Source organism: Pleurodeles waltl, chromosome 12, assembly GCF_031143425.1.
Source record: "Pleurodeles waltl isolate 20211129_DDA chromosome 12, aPleWal1.hap1.20221129, whole genome shotgun sequence".
Classification (NCBI taxonomy): domain Eukaryota; kingdom Metazoa; phylum Chordata; class Amphibia; order Caudata; family Salamandridae; genus Pleurodeles; species Pleurodeles waltl.
This window is the reverse complement of record NC_090451.1, coordinates 270071282-270092206: the sequence shown is the minus strand read 5'-3', so window position 1 is coordinate 270092206 and position 20925 is coordinate 270071282. Positions and strand designations below refer to the sequence as shown.

At 45.9% G+C, this 20925-nt stretch overlaps 1 protein-coding gene across 1 annotated transcript in view; it reads left to right on the top strand.

The window, feature by feature from the left end:
* The window catches only part of SLC38A8 (solute carrier family 38 member 8), a 198005-nt gene that overhangs the window by 155822 nt on the left and 21258 nt on the right, over positions 1-20925 (top strand). Inside the window, exon 9 of the mRNA XM_069215726.1 lies at positions 6312-6363. Coding sequence (XP_069071827.1) covers positions 6312-6363 — 52 coding nt within the window. The remainder of the gene's footprint in view (positions 1-6311; positions 6364-20925) is intronic.

Here is a 20925-nt window from a genome sequence, read left to right as displayed (position 1 = left end):
CCTACATTGAAAGCATTCCGGTGACGCTGCTCTCCCCATCCTATGCAGTCTACCTCAGTCATAATAAATAGAGTGGAGTACCTTGAATTGTTCTACTCGCAGCCGGGATTTAATTGCTATCTCCCAGCGATACATTAGGGCTACACCCAGTCAGTATCCTCAAATTCCCCAAGTTCGCCCTTTCATACCTCCCTCAGTACATCCACGTTATCTGGGATATTATTGCTAACGGTATTTGAGGTATATGCCACCAACTAAGTGCCAAGTTCAACCATAAGTAGTTGTCCCTCAAGCAGGACATATTCCGGTATGTCCAACCTCACTCAGCCTCTCCCCAATCCATGCGTAGCATATACCAATCTAAATCACGTTTCCAGAACTCTGGCTGTTGGCGGGACCCCCAGGTTTTAGCAATGTTTCCCTTAGCCACCACTAGGCCATTTTATCATCCATACTTTAGTAGCCCACGTGGCATCAGTCTCACCCCAGACATTCAGAATACACTGCTTGACTGATAGAGCAATGCCTGTGCTCCCAATCAACCTCAAGCAGTCAGTTGCCGCAATCTAGTAGTTGTGTATAAGCGGGCACTCGCAAAGGATGTGAAAGAAGGTCCCTTTTTTACTGCAGCCCATTAAACACTGGCCATCTCCCGTCTGCTCCATACAAACCATGATGGTCCTAGCATAGAAGGAACTGTGTAGGATTTGGAGCTGAATCAAGCGTAGTCCTGACCAGTTAGCCATCTTCAAAAGTCCTAGCAACACACTCCTGCCTCCCCTTCAGCTGTCGCATGATATCTAGTGCGTTATTAATCAGCTTTTTATAGGTGAGTGAAGTTGCCTTTTGGGGCATTGCAACAGCAGTTGTTAATAATTAATTTTCCTGTGAAATTCCCCCCCCCCCTCGCCCCCACATGTTCATGCTATCCTTTTGTTCACAATAGTAACAAACCTTAAGTGTTCGAAGTCAGTCAAATAGATGTAATACTTTTAGTTTTGTGGGCATGTTATTTTACTACAGTGCTTAAATATGTAGTCCATACTGACAAAGTCATTTTTCTTTACATAAAAGGCCGGGCTATCACTCCATCACCTCTGTGTCCCATCTTTAGCTGTATTGCCTATATCGGAGCCATAGTTTGTTTCTACTTTCTGGCTATCACAGTTAACAATAGTGAGACCAGTGCCAATTCTATTTTCTTTGTTTTTCCAGGTTGCTGGTTTCATTCCCAGGACTGATAACTTTGGGTAGACAGGAAAGGAAACCTTGCTATGTTTTGTAATTACAGCTCGAACATCCTTCAAGTAGATTAGCACTGGGGATGCCCACCACATGTATACTGGCTCATGTTCCTCCACCTTCTCTCCAACCCATGTCTGGTGTCCCTTTACAGCAAATGTACATTGTATCCGGTGTCTGGTATCAGACATCATTCATTTTTTTTGCATTCCTATGAAATATTAAATTATTAAATGTAATTGTGCCTCTCCAACAGACTATGCAATCCTTCTTTGATCTTTCTTTCTTTCTTTAAAATCTTGTTAAACCTTTCCATATATGCCCATTTCTGTGGTCCATGGCCTTCTATCAAGAGCTTGTGTATTTTAGATACTGACCGTATAGTGTCCTTTTAACAATTTTTTTTAAATGATGTTAGAGCCCTGTTGCCCGCTAGTATGTTTGAGGCATAGGTTACCCAATACCCAAGCTCCTGGTAGCCAAATCTTTTCGATCTCCTGCCACATCAGTTTTTTTTGCACCTTTAAAATTTTTTAACTCCTTCATTATCTTATGTGGGAGTGTGTTGTGATGGGTATGTTAAGTGTGGAGTTTTTGCTGTTCAATACTGTGTGTTTAGAAGTGTGCCAGTTATGTGGCTTGCATAGAGTCTATGTAGTCTTGATTTTTCTGGCAGACACTGTATCGCCCCCATATGTATCTTGCTGCTACCCCCTTATCCATATGTACCCAGTGCTTGCTGGAGTACCTCGGATTCAGTTCTCCTATGACCCTGATTGTTATGCTTTGTAGTGCACTTTTAATGTCTGGGAATCCTTGTCTTCCTTTATTTGTTCATAGTATTAGTATTTGTTTAGAAGCCCTGGCTGGTTTCTCTTGCCAGGCAAGGGGAGGAATGTTTTCTGTAGTTTGTGTAGAGTAGTGTGGTAAATTTTTAATTGGTAATGGTTGGAAGACATGTAGCAGTCTTGTAATCATTTAATGCTCCCTAGCCATGAGCTGAATTGTGTAGTCCATTTCTGTAAGTCTTTTATTTCATCCGTGAAAGGGAGTATATCGACTTTAACCTGTAAACATTTCTTCTTCAATTATCTGTATTGTCAATATTGACTTTATACCTCAACCTTTTCTATATTCCACTAACATTGTCAGTAGGACCTAAATTGACTTATTGTATGTGTCACATAGATTAACACATCGTCAATATACAGTCATATCTTGTGTGTTTTGCCTCCACATTTCATCCCTCTGCTTGTGTATGTTTTGAGACAGTGGCTTAGCTGAAGATCTTGCAGCCGAAGGGCTAAAAAGTCAACATCTTGTTTGAGGCTAGTCAAGCTATATCTACAATTTTTGACTCCAATGAATCTTTTCTTCTCTGTTCCGAGGGATGAATAGACCCATATCACATTATTAAAGATCAGTCACAGTACAACCAAATGGTCACACATTAAATATCTGAGACCAATTTAAAGTTTTAAAGAGCTTTATTACAAACTCAAAGTCAAGTCATAAATGAGTCTCAAAACCAGGGTATAGATATACAGAATCACTAAAGGAGAGTTAAAACATCACACAATGTTTAATCAAATTAGCATATGAAATACCAGTATATCAATAGCGACAATGCAAAAAATCAAGAAAAGTGTTTGATGTTTAATATCCAAATCAAGTTCTTCTGCCTAACCATTGAATCTAGATTCCTAACTATTTTAATATTTAAAAAGGTTTCAGAGAAAGGTCAGCATAACAAAACTTTTGTAGAAGATTCTGTCAGGGGAGGTGTGTGCAGCATGAAGCTGCTGAATCGCTAAGAATTGTGCTCTATACCTCAAATAGGACAGCTCAGCATCTACTTTTTAGTTTCTTCTATGTGGCCTTGGTGCAGCCTCACACTGAGGAATTTCAAAATGATAACTTCCAGTTCAGGATACTCCTTCTATCCATGTAATGCGTCTCTCAGACTTTATCTCTCATGCACGAAAGGCTCCTTATTAGTCTCAGCACCCACAGTTTCAGAAAAACATGCAAAAAGGAAACTTCACTTTGAAATTAAAACATAGGAAAGATGTGGGCCTTGCCTTTGGCCAAGCTGAATATGCACAAGTACACTTTCAAACTAAATGGATTATGTAAGTCTTCTTATGTAGATTATAACCTAATGATAAAGAATAAAAGTGCTTAAAATACTGTAGCACACCTTTTTCAAACCATGATTAAATGCGGTATACATGGAACATTATATTCATTTGTGCATTTTACTTGTATGAAATTCAGAGCACTACGTTTAAATGGTAATCACGTTATACAGAAAAATAACCAACCCTTCATTTAATGTTTTAAGAGATATTATGGCGCAGCCAGGTTCTGCTCTCTCAAGGGCATTAACCATTTGAGCTAATGCTTTACTTTCTGCTCCTGGTTCTTGTTACAGGTTTTCCTTCCGTTCTGTGTGAATGGTGAACAACATGATCCATAAATCTTATTTGGTTCACATTGTGTCACCTTTAGTAGACATTTCGTGAGGTGTGTGGATGGACACTTATCTGATGTGTTGCAGTTAGAATGGGGTACAAAATCACTGCGTTTTTTCAGCCCTTTTTACTTTCTGTGTGCATTCATTCACTGTTCAGGTGAGTTTTCTTCTGCTTCTCAGCTGTTGATGGCTTGGGAGGGTCTAAACTCTGATTCTGAGAGTACTGTCTGCAGACATTCTCTGATTCTGACAGTACTGTCTGCTGTTTTTGAAATGTGCTTTGGATTTATGAAAGCTTCTGCTGCATTCTTTCAATGTCTTATGCTGTAAAGAATTTTAGACTTTATTTATTTTAGTTTCTCCTTTTTACTGGCCTCTTCAGGGTACTTTCAAGTGTTTTTGCTTTTCTCTTGCAATGTTCCTTTGCTTCCTACTGTTTAAAGTTTATCTTCTAGTCTTTACAGGGAATGGTATATTTTGTCTCTTTAAGTTCTCTTTATTCTCGTGAGTTTGGGCCCATATGCTTCTTCTTCCAGCAGTTGATTTGACTGTGCTGCCTTCCAGTGTATTAGGGGTTCCCCTGCTGTCATTTTTGGGCGCTCTTTTTTTGTCTGTTTTGCTCCTCATCTCTCACATCTTTCCACCCCCATATATGGTCTTTGTTTCTGCCTATATGCTGGGGAGACAACAAGGGGTTTGAGCAGATCTAGGGGCCTGAGATGGGGATTTGTAAGTATCTTCTTCAGTGTTTGACTGTTGTAGCCATGGCTTCGCTGCTTGGTGCCCACTGACCTGCCGGCATCTCCACCTCATTAGATGCACTTACCCCACTCTCTTTGGGTCGATCTTCCAAAGCCAAGGAACCCTCCTCGCAATTTCTTGTTGACCTCCAGTCAAGCTTTTCTTGCTCAAGATTCCACATCTTTTCAAATCTCTGTGCATTAGTGTTTCCCCAATCTTGGCCACTCTTCCTACACACGGCCTTGCCTGATGGTAGGCGAGGAATGTTGGTCTGTCCTGGATTCCATCAGCATCCAGAAACCAGGCGGTGATTTTCAATCGCTTGGCCAGTGACACCATCATGGATCATATTTCTTCCATAATGTATCGTTGCTCGCTCTTTACACTGATATGTGGGATGTTTTTGGTAAATATACTGCGACCTTAATGATGTGCATCCGCCATCCTAGTTGGCTGGGTCATACCCACCAGTTTGAAATTTAGTATTCATGTTTCTCTTTAATTGTCGCCTCTATAAATATATAAGTACTCTGAGCAGCATGCACCAGTTTAGTGTTTTGCTCTGTGCTTTTACTCAAACAGCATAGAAGCATTAATAACGAAGGGCACAGTCTCTATCAGTAGAACCCTTACAGCAAGATGTAAACCCCCTTTTATCTAGGCTTAAGGGCTCAACTGTTACTGATGTCCAACAAGTAGATGACTTCGTGTGATTACTAGAATTTCCACCTTTAATTTGCAGTTTTCTGCATTGGGGTTTTTATGCCAAAATCAGGATTTTCACACCCCTTTAAGGTAACAAAATATGGTAGAATGCTTCACACATGTAATGGCTTGGTAGTTAAGAGGCAGAGATAGGTTAAAGATCATTTTAAAAAAAAATACTTTGGATTTACCGATGCAATAGTTGCAAGGCACACTGGGGTGACACTTGTTAAGAAAAATATAATTTTGACCTATGGTTATTAATAACAAGAAAGCAAGCAGCTCTAGTAGCTGCAAGTTGTGCTACTGGTCTCTAAGCTCTTGAGGGCTTTATGGCATGTTCAAACCTTTGCCAAGTTGTCCTTGTAATTTGCAGTAGTATGATGTTCTCGAGTTAGAAAGCTTTGATGCGTAGCTGAGGTACAAATAGTGCCCACCACAGCCTTGAGAAATGGCCAGCAAAGTATGCAAGCCTGTGATTTGCAAGGGAGCCATGTTGTGCGATGGTGGGGAGGACAACTACCACCACTCTCGTCCATGAATAGGTTCAATTCTCATGTGAGTAGAGGGATGTGGTGGGGGCTTCTAAAGTCTGGAGACCCTCTATTTTGCACCTAATTGGCTGATGGCTACGTTTTTAAGGACCGCCCCTGAATGTCCGATCTTCTGAAATATGATTTTTACTTTACCCCTCCTCACTGAATAGTGATTCATCTAAAATCGTATGGCTGTGCCCTTCTTAATCATATGGGCCTCAGCAAGTGAGGCAGGGGTCTTATGAGACCACGGTCTACTTCATGCGTTCCTTTGGACCAGTTCTTCACTTGCATGGATCAGGCTAGTGGATAGTGTGCAACTGTGAACATGTCCCACTATGAATTAGGGCTCTGCCCACAGATATGCACACTGCACCTATCAGTTATCTTCCTTCATGGACAATGGGCACTGAGCTTCATCAGAGTAAGTTATGTATATACAAATACGGTTAGTGTTATGTGCACTCACATTTTCATTGGGTGTTTTTCTACTTTCACGTGCACATTACACACAAGTGATCTGTTTGATGCATAATACTATGAGGCCAAGGTTTGATGTTTGGTTTGTGTAAATTCCCCAGTAACAATCCTTCCTTTCATTTCCCTTACAGGACTGTGCTTAGTGTGTGCAATGATATCCGAACCAGTTGAACGAAAAACAAGGTAAGTTTCACTTTCTCTTGGACAGCATTTATAATGATGACCAACAGCTACTGAAACAGCTTTCTTACGTTTCGCTTGCCAAACACCTTCTGGCTGTCTGTAGGCAAAAGCCTTTTGTGGGCATAACAAAACCCTTGTTGGCTTAGCGCCAGCCATTGGTTGCTATTAGCTATCTTTATTGTTGCTCCAGCGTGTTTGCTGGTTAGTTAATGGCTTGACTTACTCTTCCTATGTTTGTCCTTACCCTGGAGCATAGCCTTAATACTCCTCATTTGAATGAATGACAGTTTTACCCTACCATTCATCACTTTATGGGAATTACTTTTTTCTTTGTCTTTAAGCAAGCTATGAAAGTGCACATGTTTTCTATGCTTCTCCCATTTGTGTTGCTTCGCCAAAAAAGTGTTCCATGCCCTCTGTTGCTCCCTCCCACTTCCAGTTTCCCTAATATGATTCTTTGATACCCACCTGTAAGGAAATGCCTCCTTGGCATGGTTACCCCCTGACTTTTTGCCTTTGCTGATGCTAAGTTTTGATTTGAGAGTGTGCTGAGGGCTGCTAATCAGGCCCCAGCACCAGTGTTCTTTCCCTAACCTGTACTTTTGTTTCCACAATTGGCACACCCTGGCATCCAGGTAAGTCCCTTGTAACTGGTACCCCCTGGTACCAAGGGTCCTGATGCCAGAAAAGGTCTCTAAGGGCTGCAGCATATGTTATGCCACCCTGGGGACCCCTCACTCAGCACAGACACACTGCTTGCCAGCTTGTGTGTGCTAGTGAGGACAAAACGACTAAGTCGACATGGCACTCCCCTCAGGGTGCCATGCCAACCTCACACTGCCTACAGGTATAGATAAGTCACCCCTCTAGCAGGCCTTACAGCCCTAAGGCAGGGTGCACTATACCATAGGTGAGGGCATAAGTGCATGAGCACTATGCCCCTACAGTGTCTAAGCAAAACCTTAGATATTGTAAGTGCAGGGTAGCCATAAGAGTATATGGTCTGGGAGTCTGTCATGCACGAACTCCACCGCACCATAATGGCTACACTGAAAACTGTGAAGTTTGGTATCGGTGTAGGCTGACTGGTTTTAACAGCCTGCCACACACCAGACATGTTGCTGGCCACATGGGGAGAGTGCCTTTGTCACTCTGTGGCTAGTAACAAAGCCTGTACTGGGTGGAGGTGCTTCACACCTCCCCCTGCAGGAACTGTAACACCTGGCGGTGAGCCTCAAAGGCTCATCCCCTTTGTTACAGCACCCCAGGGTACTCCAGCTAGTGGAGTGGAGTTGCCCGCCCCCTCCGGCCACGGCCCCACTTTTGGCGGCAAGGCCAGAGGAGATAATGAGAAAAACAAGGAGGAGTCACTGGCCAGTCAGGACAGCGCCTAAGGTGTCCTGAGCTGAGGTAACTCTGACTTACAGAAATCCTCCATCTTGCAGATGGAGGATTCCCCCAATAGGATTAGGGATGTGCCCCCCTCCCCTCAGGGAGGAGGCACAAAGAGGGTGTAGCCACCCTCAGGGCTAGTAGCCATTGGCTACTAACCCCCCAGACCTAAACACACCCCTAAATTCAGTATTTAGGAGCTCCCCAGAACCAAGGAACTCAGATTTCTGCAACCTAAGAAGAGGACTGCTGAGCTGAAAAACACTGCAGAGAAGACGGAGACACCAACTGCTTTGGCCCCAGCTCTACCGGCCTGTCTCCCCCACTTCTAAAGACACTGCTCCAGCGACGCTTTCCACAGGGACCAGCGACCTCTGAAGCCTCAGAGGACTGCCGTGCATCTAGAAGGACCAAGAACTCCCGAGGACAGCGGCTCTGTTCACCAAAGACTGCAACTTTGCAACAAAGGAGCAACTTTAAAACAACACTTGTTTCCCGCCGGAAGTGTGAGACTTGGCACTCTGCACCCGACGCCCCCGGCTCGACTTGTGGACAACAATCGCTTCAGGGAGGACTCCCCGGCGACTACGAGACCGTGAGTAGCCAGAGTTGACCCCCCTGAGCCCCCACAGCGACGCCTGCAGAGGGAATCCCGAGGCTCCCCCTGACCGCGACTGCTGCTTCAAAGACCTGACGCCTGATAAAGACTCTGCACCCGCAGCCCCCAGGACCTGAAGGATCCGACCTCCAGTGCAGGAGCGACCCCCAGGTGGCCCTCTCCCTTGCCCAGGTGGTGGCTACCCCGAGGAGCCCCCCCCCCCTTGCCTGCCTCCATCGCTGAAGAGACCCCTTGGTCTCCCATTGATTCCTATTGCGAACCCGATGCTTGTTTGCACACTGCACCCGGCCGCCCTCGTGCTGCTGAGGGTGTACTTTGTGTGGACCTGTGTCCCCCCGGTGCCCTACAAAACCCCCCTGGTCTGCCCTCCGAAGACGCGGGTACTTACCTGCGGGCAGACTGGTACGGGGCACCCCCCTTCTCCATTGAAGCCTATGCGTTTTGGGCACCACTTTGACCTCTGCACCTGACCAGCCCTGAGCTGCTGGTGTGGTAACTTTGGGGTTGCTCTGAACCCCCAACGGTGGGCTACCTTGGACCCAAACTTGAACCCCGTAGGTGGTTTACTTACCGGCAAAAACTAACAAACACTTGCCTCCCCCAGGAACTGTTGAAAATTGCAGTCTAGTTTTAAAATAGCTATATGTCATTTATGTGAAAACTGTATATGCTATTTTGCTAATTCAAAGTTCCTAAAGTACCTACCTGAAATACCTTCCAATTGAAGTATTACTTGTAAATCTTGAACCTGTGGTTCTTAAAATAAACTAAGAAAATATATTTTTCTATACAAAAACCTATTGGCCTGGAATTGTCTCTGAGTGTGTGTTCCTCATTTATTGCCTGTGTGTGTACAACAAATGCTTAACACTACCCTCTGATAAGCCTACTGCTCGACCACACTACCACAAAATAGAGCATTAGAATGATCTCTTTTTGCCACTATCTTACCTCTAAGGGGAACCCTTGGACTCTGTGCATACTATTCCTTACTTTGAAATAGTGCATACAGAGCTAACTTCCTACACCACCCATTCTATGTTGCTTCATTCTTGTCTACCTCAGATTTTTTTTTTTTTTACTTTTAATAACGCCAGGACCTAGAACTCATCCATTGTTCCACCCAAACATCCTACATTGGTCCCCCCTCCCCAACTGTACCATTGTTGCTTTCCCACCTGGTCCTTAAAAAATATATTTTTTAAATGTACATTTCTGGATGGCCAGCAACTCCTTTTTCCTGCCCGGCATTAGACCAGTCAATCTTCAACCAAACATTTTGTCTTACCCCTCCATATTCTACTGATCTCTTTTTTGCTGACCTTAGGATTCTGTGCACTTCACTGCTAAACAGTGCAAAAGTGTGTGTGCTCACTCCTTAATTTATGTTAACATAGTCTTGTCTTTTTTTATTTTTAAAGTCCTTATTAAAGTGGTACTTCATGTGCCCAGGGCCTATACATTTAAAGCTAATAGTGAGCCAACAGCACTGATTGTGACACCCACTAAAGTAACCATTGTATACATGTCTCCAGCCTGCCATTGCATCCTGTGTGTGCAACTTTCAACTGCCATTTCGACTTGACAAAATACAACTTTTGCCAAGACTAAGCATTTCTTTTAAATACATATGTGACTCCTTGGGTAGGCCCTAAACAGCCCACAGGGTATAGTGCAATGCATTTAAAAGTAGAACATGTACCTTTATGCTTTACATGTCCTGATAGTAAAAATACTCTTAAATTAGTTTCTCACTACTGCATGGCTACCTCAGTGCCTACCTCTCCCATAGAAAAACATTGGAGTTACTTTATTGCACTTGCTAAGCTGTAACTTCCAAATGAAGACCAGTAACAATTCATGTTTGGTGTCTTTTGGATTGTAATGGAAAATCTTCTTTAATGGTAAATTTGGATTTTGAAAATACCACTTTTAGAACATTGGGATTTTCCTGCCTTAGTTTTTAGTGCCAATAGCCTGCCACTGAGTCACATGACTGGGTGTAGGTGGCAGTTTGGCTTTGTGTATTCCTCCTGGACAGCCACACACAATGTAGAGCTTAGGTATTTCTGGATGGGCAATCACTGGCAGGATGGGATGGGAACGGAGGCTGGGGGAAGCTCTACTTCCACCTGAATAGTCTGTGTCCTGCCTTCATACAAGGGTTGCATACTCCCCGTAGTTAGTCTAGAGCAAGGGCAGGGGAGGCAGAAAGCTTGTGCACTTCAAAGGGAAACCTCTAGAAGCTTCTTCCACTTCAAAGGAGGGAACAGGTATAAATATTGGAACTCAGGCACCAACTATTCAGTACGTGTCTGGACCTGTGGAAGACTGCCAGAAAGTAGGACTGCTGTGCTGCTGAAAGAACTGTTGTGGTGCTGACCTGCTGCCCTCTTGCCTGAGTGAGAAGGACTGGACCTGCATCCTGTACCCACAACCACCAGAGAGACTCCAGGGCCAAGTCTCTTGAAGTAGAACCTGGACTCCGCAAATGTGAGTCCTACCCTGACAAGTGTGTCACCCCAGTCCTGGACCCTTGGAAGTGGGCCTGAAGGTGCTTTGCCAGCCCATCTGTGGATCCAGCAGAACTGACGCATCCCCTCTGCTGCATAGATGCCCAGCAGAACTGATGCAGCGCCTCTGCTGCATGGACTTTTCTTGGCATCAGGACCCTGCATTGCAGCCTTACAGCTCCTCAGAACCGATGCATTACCTCAACTGTGTGATGCATTCTCCACACTGGACTTCGCATTATAAGCCCTCATCAATGGAATCCTTGACAACGACGCAGGACCTCGCACCTCAGCCTCACACGTCCTTGGAACCAACGCATCCCCTAGGTTGCATGAGACATCCTCGACCTGGAACCTCACAATGCTCCACACCCAGAATTTAAGGAACTCTTGTTCAGCTGGCCTAAATGGGGTCCTATAGCAGGCCTGTGCCCCATTGCAGTTGGCCTGTACTTGTGAATTTGTTCCGGTCCAGCGCGACTAAATATTCACAGTTGGTGCTTTGTGCTTTTTGGAGCTTTTTTCACTTAAATCTTAAAAATTGCACATTTCTGGTTCTGCTGAGTGGATTTTAGTCTTTAGTCATTTTGTTTTTATGAAATAAATGTACTCTATTTTTCAAATCTGGTATGGAATAACTCCTGTGGCATGTTCTCACTTTATTACTGTTTGAAGTGCTGCATAAGTACTTTAGATCTTGCCTCTAAGTTAAGCCTGACAGCTCTGTGTGAAGCTACCAGAGGGTAGAGTACAGGTCAATTTGGGGTTTGCATGTCACCCTGGCAAGGATTGTGGTTGTTGCTGGAAGGTCTTCATCCCCCTCAATCAGTAACTCTATCTCTTACAACCAACCATTCTGCTTAAAGAATTGCATGATTGCACAAGTGAAAATGTATTTAATGTACTGCTTCAAGTGGCGTCTGCCATCTTTGAATGGTAAATAAAAAAAATTAAAAAATGGCGTCCGCATCATTCAGCATTCATGTGCACACACAGTTACTGAGGCATATGTCCTCATGTATGCACATACCTCCTGATGACACAGCCTCATGATGTGTATGTGCTCTTGCGTGTGTTGAATCATTATTTCTGTTTTGGTTTTTTTCTGAAGCTGTATAGAGTCGCCCAATAAGCACTAGCAAAGCAAGTAGGTCTATTGGCTTTGCCAATACTTGCTGACGATGATACAGAAGTATGTTACATTTTTGTAGTTGAAGAAGGGGAGCTTTAAGGGCCTCTTACAAGTAACTGTGCATTCAAGAATTTACATATTCACTTTTGTACAAGCCACCCCTCCCCTTAAATAGGCCCTCTAATAAGTCTATACACCACCCATACAGCACATCAGAAACACTCAGTCACTGTCACTGACGCAACACACACACACACACACACACACCACGCACTCTAGAAAAACTTGCCACATTCTACAGATACACCGCCAATATCTCTTCGTGTAGGCTCCGTGATACAACACCGCCCCCTCCTCCCCTCCTCCGTCGGACCAACGCATGCTTGAGCACACGCAGTAAATGCACTAACCAAACATCTGTTCCGGAATGTGCAACCACTTGGGTTGCAATCGCAGCTAAAATGCAAGTCAAGCGAAGAAAAGTATCCATGAATTATCATAATGTAGTAATTTGCATTGCAAAGCAAATTTTATTGCTTTGGAAATTGGAGGGAATAATTGGAAATTCGAGTGACAAGCATCAAAGTCTACACCCGTAAGGGCTTGGAGAAATTCGGATTTTCACAGGGTTGAACTTTCTCACAGGACCAGGCAGCAAACAAAATAAATGCTGAGACAGCCAGTAATGAGGAAAGCTTGGGCTCTGCAGATTTACAACATGAAATGCAAGTAACGTGAAGAGAAGGCATCTATACCTGAATATAGATTCACAATTCCAATGATCTAGAATTGTTCCCCGTGGATCGACATTATGGAAGCCTGAATGAAGAATATACTGGTCATATCGCTTGTACTTTATTGTACTGTGAAGTAGTACTGAAAAGATGCATCACTCATATAAACATTTCACAAACCTAGAAATGGTGAGTGAATGGTTAATGTTGTGCATCAGTTGGAGAGTGCAGCTTGTGTTTGCATGACTTGCATATTTTGTAATAGGCAACTTAATCTAACTTTCAATTTAAGTTATAAGAGTAAGTCTCCCCGATTTATTCCAGCTTGTTGAGAAAGAAATACCCGTGTTGAGTTCCTGTTAGATGATGAGCGAGTATATTTTGCAAGTTATCACTTTGCCCTTGATGTGGTAATCGCCTGTCAGTGCTCCAGCGTTGTTCAGATCCATATGTAATTTTGTTGTACCATCCTCTTATTTCCATCCTACAGATGTTTACATCCATGATAAAGGTGGGAAAAATGATAATAGGCTGGTTAAAAGGCCGCCGCGCAGATCAGCCCACACAACTATTTGAACCGCACCACTTGTTGCTTTGATCTTTTCTTTTTTTAGCAGCGGTCAATCAAGTCAGCTTTTATATTTCCAAGTCTAGTAGGATGCCGCTCCATAACGTTATTTTTAGCACCAAATTTAGGGAAGTTCAAGTTGTAAGATCCCTAGCACTTCTTAGGCCAAGGTTTAATTCCAGCTCCAAAAAAGCACATCGGCGTAAGCGCCTGTTAATGCGCTGTTTAAAAGAAAGTTTGAAAAAATGTGCCCTAAATCCCAGGTATTTTAAATGTGGCAAGTCTTGACAGCCAGAAAACCGACTCTGAAACTGGTCCCTGTTGGGCTTTATAACATTGTCCTCAACCTAACTGGAAAGAAAACTGATTGACGTCTCCACAATAGGTATAAAATCCCTTAAGGTATTCCTTGTCAGTGATGCAATTTCGGTTTCTATTCAAGGTGTGGGGAAAAAAATGCTCTTTTTTGCGTGGTTGCCCCCACTTTTTGTTGCCTTTAATTACACACTGAATACTAGGGCACTGCTGTCCAGTGCCCAGTATGTGCTTTGAACCCTAAAACATGTAGAAAATGGCAAATCCCTGTTTGGAGTGTTTAGCCTTTCTATAAGACCATAGTATATGTTGCAAAAATACATCCTTGGCATGAAAAGTTAAATATCACCTGTGGATTGCATCACTTGTTGTCCTATTCATTAGTATGACAAAGGTAAACATGGCTACAGGTCTCCCATGGTAACCTGACTGCTGCAGTATAAAACCTGCATTGCAGGCTGTTAAAATAACCAGTTTTAACAGATTAAAAACACCACTTTTAGCAAGTCAGCTCTATTTAAACTTTGTACCTGACAAAGTAAGGTGCATGGTCTTTAAAAGTGGGACTCAGAAAATTAACGTTAACATGTGCTCCTCCTGAGGTCATGGGGTCCTTAGAAGTGTACTCCTGTGGTTGTTTGGGCACCAAATGAAGTTTAGCAACTTCTTCAACACTTTTACTCCAGAGCTTCAAGAGGACCGACCACAATAAGAATCTGACAGGCAGCTTCGCAGCTTCTGATTGAATCTCACCAATTGGATGTGATTGAACCACAGCACAGAAACTTCCCTCGTTGCTTCCATGGATGACATCCACATTACTTTGGACAGAGGAAACCTGCGGCCCTCTTCATCCTGGACCTCTCTGGAGCATTTGACAGCCTCCCACCTTATCCTCGTCCTACTCCTTCACAGCATTGGACTACAAGACAGGGGACTGTGATGGAGCTGTTCCTTACTGACTGGATGAACCTATTCAGTCAGCCTGGCATCTTACAACTTGGACTCCCACAACCTCCTCTGCGGAGTTCTGTAGGGATCCTCCCTGAACCCAACCCTCTTCAATGCATACATGATCCCTCTAGCCAGCATCATCTGCTCTCACAATACCAACGTCCTCTCCTATGCCAATGACATGCTACTCATTCTCCCCCTCCCAGACAAGACACCAAGTGTCCGGATTAAGTTCAATGCCTGCATGAGTGAAATCGCACGCTGGATGAAGATCACCTGTCTAAAGCTGAACACCAACCAAAATCGTGATTTTTCGGGAAGAGCACATGAGCCTGGGATTCCACTTGATGGCCAACAGAGCTAGGACTGGCACCCACCCATGCAAAGAACCTCAATTTCGACAGCAAACTCCCAATTAAATGCCATCACCTCCTCATGCTTCCGTCCTTTGAAGATGCTGAGGAAGATTTTCAGATGGCTCATAATCGGCACCTGGAAAATCATCATGCATACCGTGGTCACAGGGAAGCTGGGCACACCACACCTTAAGAAGCTCCACTGACTCTCAGTTCACACAAAAGCATGTTTTAAACTCCCCACCCACACTTCCATAAAACTACATAACACTGGCCCAGCATACCTCAACATTCTTTTACAAAGCTTCAACATATCCACTGGTTTGGACTCCTACTTGCACATATCCCACGCATATAGAAAACTATATCCGGTAGTCAAGCCTTCTCTTATACTGCACCTAAAGTTTGGAATGTCCTGCCACTACAGATAAGAGCCTCCTGCTGTCTTCTTGAATTCCGTAAAAAGCTGACAATTTGGCTTTCTGAGTAGTTCCACTAGACATTAGGTGTGTCTAGACTCAGACTGCTCAGTGCCAGGATATGCCCTAGGTGATAGCGTACTCTACAAATCTGCTGAACATAACAATCACACATTTCAGGTTTGCCCTCTGTTGGACCTGGCCCTTTCTGCAGGGCCATCCCCAAACCTTTTGCCTTCCTCCTTCTCGGTTTCTGATATCGTTTTTGTTGGTCTTAATATTCTGAGCACTTTACCGCTGCTAACCAGTGCTAAAGGGCACGTGCTCTCTAGTCTAGACATAGTAATATTGGCCTGCCCACAGTTGGCATATTTAATTTACTTGTAAGTCCCTAGTAAAGTCCACTGTATGTGCCAGGGCCTGTACATTAAATGCTACTAGTGGACCTGCAGCACTAATTGTGCCATTCACTACAGTAGCCCTATAAACAGGTCTCAAGCCTGCCACTGCAGAGCTTATGTGGGTAGTTTTCAAGCTGCCATTTTGACTAGCAAGTGTACCCACTTGGCAGGCTCAAACCTTCCATTTTATTACATGTCACCCCTACTGTAGGCCCTGATTAGCCAAAGGGCAGCGTGCAGCGTATTTAAAAGGTTGGACATGTACTCTTATGTTTAACTTGTCCAGGTAGTGAAAAACTCTCAAACTAGTTTTCCACTACTGAAAGGCCTAGCCCTCCCATAGTATGACCTTGGGATTGCCTTAAAACATCTCTCAAGTGTAGTTTGTAATTTGGAAAAGTATGGAGTTTGGTGTCTCTGGACAATTCAAAATCACAATTCTGGTGAAGTCGGCTTTTAAATTGTAAGTCTGAAAATGCAACTTTTAGAAAGTTGCCATTTTCTTACTTTAACTATTCTGTACCTCTGCCTGTCTCTAAATACACATCTGGGGTGGATGACAGCTGGGCTTTCTACATTCCTTTTAGACAGTCATACACAAATGGAGTTGGGGTGTGACATTTGCATCACAGTGACCCATTACCAGGCTGATGGGTCTTCCTGGGCTAGAATGGAGGGAGGAGCTGACACACCTATACAGGGTTGTACCTCTCCCCACACAAAGGGCAGCATTTCTCCCTGTAGAGTTTCTGGAACCAGGAGAGGAAGGAAAGGGACCTTGTGATCTTCAAAGGCCTTTGGGGTAGAAGTACCGGACCACGAACCCCACCAAATCAGAATTCTACTGGAAAAAAGGTCATCCTGCCAGGAAGAAGGACTGCTGTTCTGCCAGGAGGGACTGCCACTGTGCAGCTGCATTGTTGTGTTGGCCTACTGCTCGCTGTGTGCTGTAGCCAGGGCTGTCATTTTGCTACTTGTTTTGCTGTGTTAGCCTGTTACTTCTTGCCGGGAAGGAGTACAGGACCTGTTCTCTACATCCTTGAACTCAAGATTCTCCAAGGGCTTGTTGGCTTGCCCCCGGTTTTCCTGCAGTCTCGAATGTCAAAGACTGCCTGCAACTCTCCTGGTGCTGCGTGACTCTGCTATCTGTGAGTACTACCCTTGCCTAAGGTGCTCCCACCAGTCCTGGGCCTCAGAAGTGGATCCTCTGCTCATTTCTGCACAAACCGATGCACCGCTTCAAGTGCATGAGAAATTCCGCTGCATCGGAGGCTACTTGTCGACATCAAATCCACAGCCTGTGTAGCTCAACGACAATGCTCGGTGCGGCTCAATGACACCACCTTGCATTGACTTCAACAGAGCTTGACGACGACATGGGACCCTCTTTGCGTGGCTGGACAACAATGCAGTAGACTCTCGATGTCAACAAAAGCTCCATCTAAGGAATTTCTTCAGTAGACCCCACATGGGTTCTGTAGCCGGCTGCTCTCCATCACAGTTGGCTTGAACTGTGCATTTGCACCGGTCTATCACGACCTCAAGTAACCTTTTGACTGCTAGTGACTTCTAAGCACTGTTTTCACTTTAATCTTTAAAAATTCATATCTTGACTTCCACTCATTGGAGTTTTGTCACTTTGATCTTGTTTTAATCAGATAAATATTCTCTATTTTTCTAAACTGGTGTGGAGTTGTTTTTGTGGTGTTTTCACTGTGTTAATACAATGGAAGTGTTTCACTATTACTTTACATATTACCTCTTAACCTCTTCTGTGCCTTGGACGAGATGATCTCGTCCAAGGCTACAGTTCCCCTGTGCCTTGGACGAGATCATCTCGTCCATGGCACAGGGGAACTTGGGGGTGCGCTAGCGCGCCCCCCGTGCACCCCCCTCCCCCCCCCCAAGTCGGGGATGGAAGGGGAAGACCTTCCCCTTCCACCCCCGACCCCCCCCCCACCCCCCCCTGTGACGTCAGCGCGCGCGCGCGCGCTGATGTGTCACAGGGGCCTCCCTCGTCGCGCTGGAAGCTCTGCTTCCAGCGCGATTGAAAAAGAAATGCAAAAGCATTTCTTTTTCAATCACTTGGGAGGCCCGGAGGGGCTTCAAAGGGAAGGAAAAGTATTTCCTTCCCTTTGAAGTCCCTCCGAGGGTTTCAAAAGCCGGATTGCTTGCAATCCGGTTTTTGAAACCCCACTAGACACCAGGGATTTTTTTTTTTGTTCGTAGAAATTGACAAAAGGGAGCGACCCCTTGGGCAAGGGTCGCTCCCAGGGGGGGCATTTTTTTGAAAAGGCCTTTTCTGCCCCCCCTGGGGGCAGATCGGCCTTATTAGGCCGATCTGCCCCCAGGGGGGGCAGAAACCTCTAGGCACCAGGGACCTCTTTTTTTTTTTTTTTTTTTTTTCATTTTTTTTTTATTGAGGTGGGGAGCGACCCCTTAGGCAAGGGTCGTTCCCCTTGGGGGAAAATTATATTTTGGCCATTTCTGCCCCCCTTGGGGGCAGATTGGCCTATTTTGATGAGGCCAATCTGCCCCCAAGGGGGGTAGAAACCACTAGACACCAGGGATTTTTTTTTTTTTTTATGGTTATTGACAAAAGGGAGCGACCCCTTGGGCAAGGGTCGCTCCCAGGGGGGCATATTTTCGGGAAGGCCTTTTCTGCCCCCCCTGGGGGCAGATCGGCCTACTATTAGGCCGATCTGCCCCCAGGGGGGGCAGAAACCTCTAGGCACCAGGGACCATTTTTTATTTTTTTTTTCATTTTTTTTTTTTTTGGTGGGGAGTGACCCCTTAGGCAAGGGTCGCTCCCCTTGGGGGAAAATTATATTTTGCCCATTTCTGCCCCCCTTGGGGGCAGATTGGCCTATTTTGATGAGGCCAATCTGCCCCCAAGGGGGGTAGAAACCACTAGACACCAGGGAGTTTTTTCTTTGCGTGAATTTCACGCAAAGGGAGCGACCACTTAGGCAAGGGTCGCTCCCTGGGGGGGAGGGGAATTTATTTTAGGCCATTTCTGCCCCCCCTGGGGGCAGATCGGCCTATTATTAGGCCGATCTGCCCCCAGGGGGGGAAGAAACCTCTAGGCGCCAGGGCAAATTTTTTTTTTGTGTTTTTTTTTTTGGTTCTTTTTTTTTTTTTAGAGATGGGGAGCGACCCATCAGGCAAGGGTCGCTCCCCTGGGGGGCAAATTGTATTTAGACCATTTCTGCCCCCCTGGGGGCAGATTGCCCAATTTTAGGTCAATCTGCCCCCAAGGGGGCAGAAACCACTAGGCACCGGGGATTTGTTTTTTGGCGCCAATGTCACGCAGGGGGAGCGACCCCGTAGGCAAGGGTCGCTCCCGGGGGGGGGTGGGGTGGGGGTTGGGGGGGCAAATTTATTTTAGGCCATTTCTGCCCCCCCGGGGGACAGATCGGCCTATTATTAGGCCGAACTGCCCCCGGGGGGGGGGGGGGGCAGAACACTCTAGGCACCAGGGCAATTTTTTTTTTGTGTTTTTTTTTTTTTGTTGTTTCTTTTTTTAGAGATGGGGAGCGACCCATCAGGCAAGGGTCGCACCCCTGGGGGGGCAAATTATATTTAGACCATTTCTGCCCCCCTGGGGGCAGATTGGCCAATTTTAGGTCAATCTGCCCCCAAGGGGGCAGAAACCACTAGGCACCGGGGATTTGTTTTTTGGCGCCAATCTCACGCAGGGGGAGCGACCCCGTAGGCAAGGGTCGCTCCCGGGGGGGGGGGGTGGGGGTTGGGGGGGCAAATTTATTTTAGGCCATTTCTGCCCCCCCGGGGGACAGATCGGCCTATTATTAGGCCGAACTGCCCCCGGGGGGGGGGGGGCAGAACACTCTAGGCGCCAGGGCAATTTTTTTTTTGTGTTTTTTTTTTTTTGTTGTTTCTTTTTTTAGAGATGGGGAGCGACCCATCAGGCAAGGGTCGCTCCCCTGGGGGGGCAAATTGTATTTAGACCATTTCTGCCCCCCTGGGGGCAGATTGGCCAATTTTAGGTCAATCTGCCCCCAAGGGGGCAGAAATCACTAGGCACCGGGGATTTGTTTTTTGGCGCCAATGTCACGCAGGGGGAGCGACCCCGTAGGCAAGGGTCGCTCCCGGGGGGGGTGGGGGTTGGGGGGGCAAATTTATTTTAGGCCATTTCTGCCCCCCCGGGGGACAGATCGGCCTATTATTAGGCCGAACTGCCCCGGGGGGGGGGGGGGGGCAGAACACTCTAGGCACCAGGGCAATTTTTTTTTTGTGTTTTTTTTTTTTTTTGTTTCTTTTTTTAGAGATGGGGAGCGACCCATCAGGCAAGGGTCGCTCCCCTGGGGGGGCAAATTGTATTTAGACCATTTCTGCCCCCCTGGGGGCAGATTGGCCAATTTTAGGTCAATCTGCCCCCAAGGGGGCAGAAACCACTAGGCACCGGGGATTTGTTTTTTGGCGCCAATGTCACGCAGGGGGAGCGACCCTGTAGGCAAGGGTCGCTCCCGGGGGGGGGTGGGGGTTGGGGGGGCAAATTTATTTTAGGCCATTTCTGCCCCCCCGGGGGACAGATCGGCCTATTATTAGGCCGAACTGCCCCCGGGGGGGGGGGGGGGCAGAACACTCTAGGCACCAGGGCAATTTTTTTTTTGCTTTTTTTTTTTTTGTTGTTTCTTTTTTTAGAGATGGGGAGCGACCCATCAGGCAAGGGTCGCTCCCCTGGGGGGGCAAATTGTATTTAGACCATTTCTGCCCCCCCTGGGGGCAGATTGGCCAATTGTAGGTCAATCTGCCCCCAAGGGGGCAGAAACCACTAGGCACCGGGGATTTGTTTTTTGGCGCCAATGTCACGCAGGGGGAGCGACCCCGTAGGCAAGGGTCGCTCCCGGGGGGGGGATGGGGGTTGGGGGGGCAAATTTATTTTAGGCCATTTCTGCCCCCCCGGGGGACAGATCGGCCTATTATTAGGCCGAACTGCCCCCGGGGGGGGGGGGGGGGGCAGAACACTCTAGGCACCAGGGCAATTTTTTTTTTGTGTTTTTTTTTTTTTTGTTGTTTCTTTTTTTAGAGATGGGGAGCGACCCATCAGGCAAGGGTCGCTCCCCTGGGGGGGCAAATTGTATTTAGACCATTTCTGCCCCCCTGGGGGCAGATTGGCCAATTTTAGGTCAATCTGC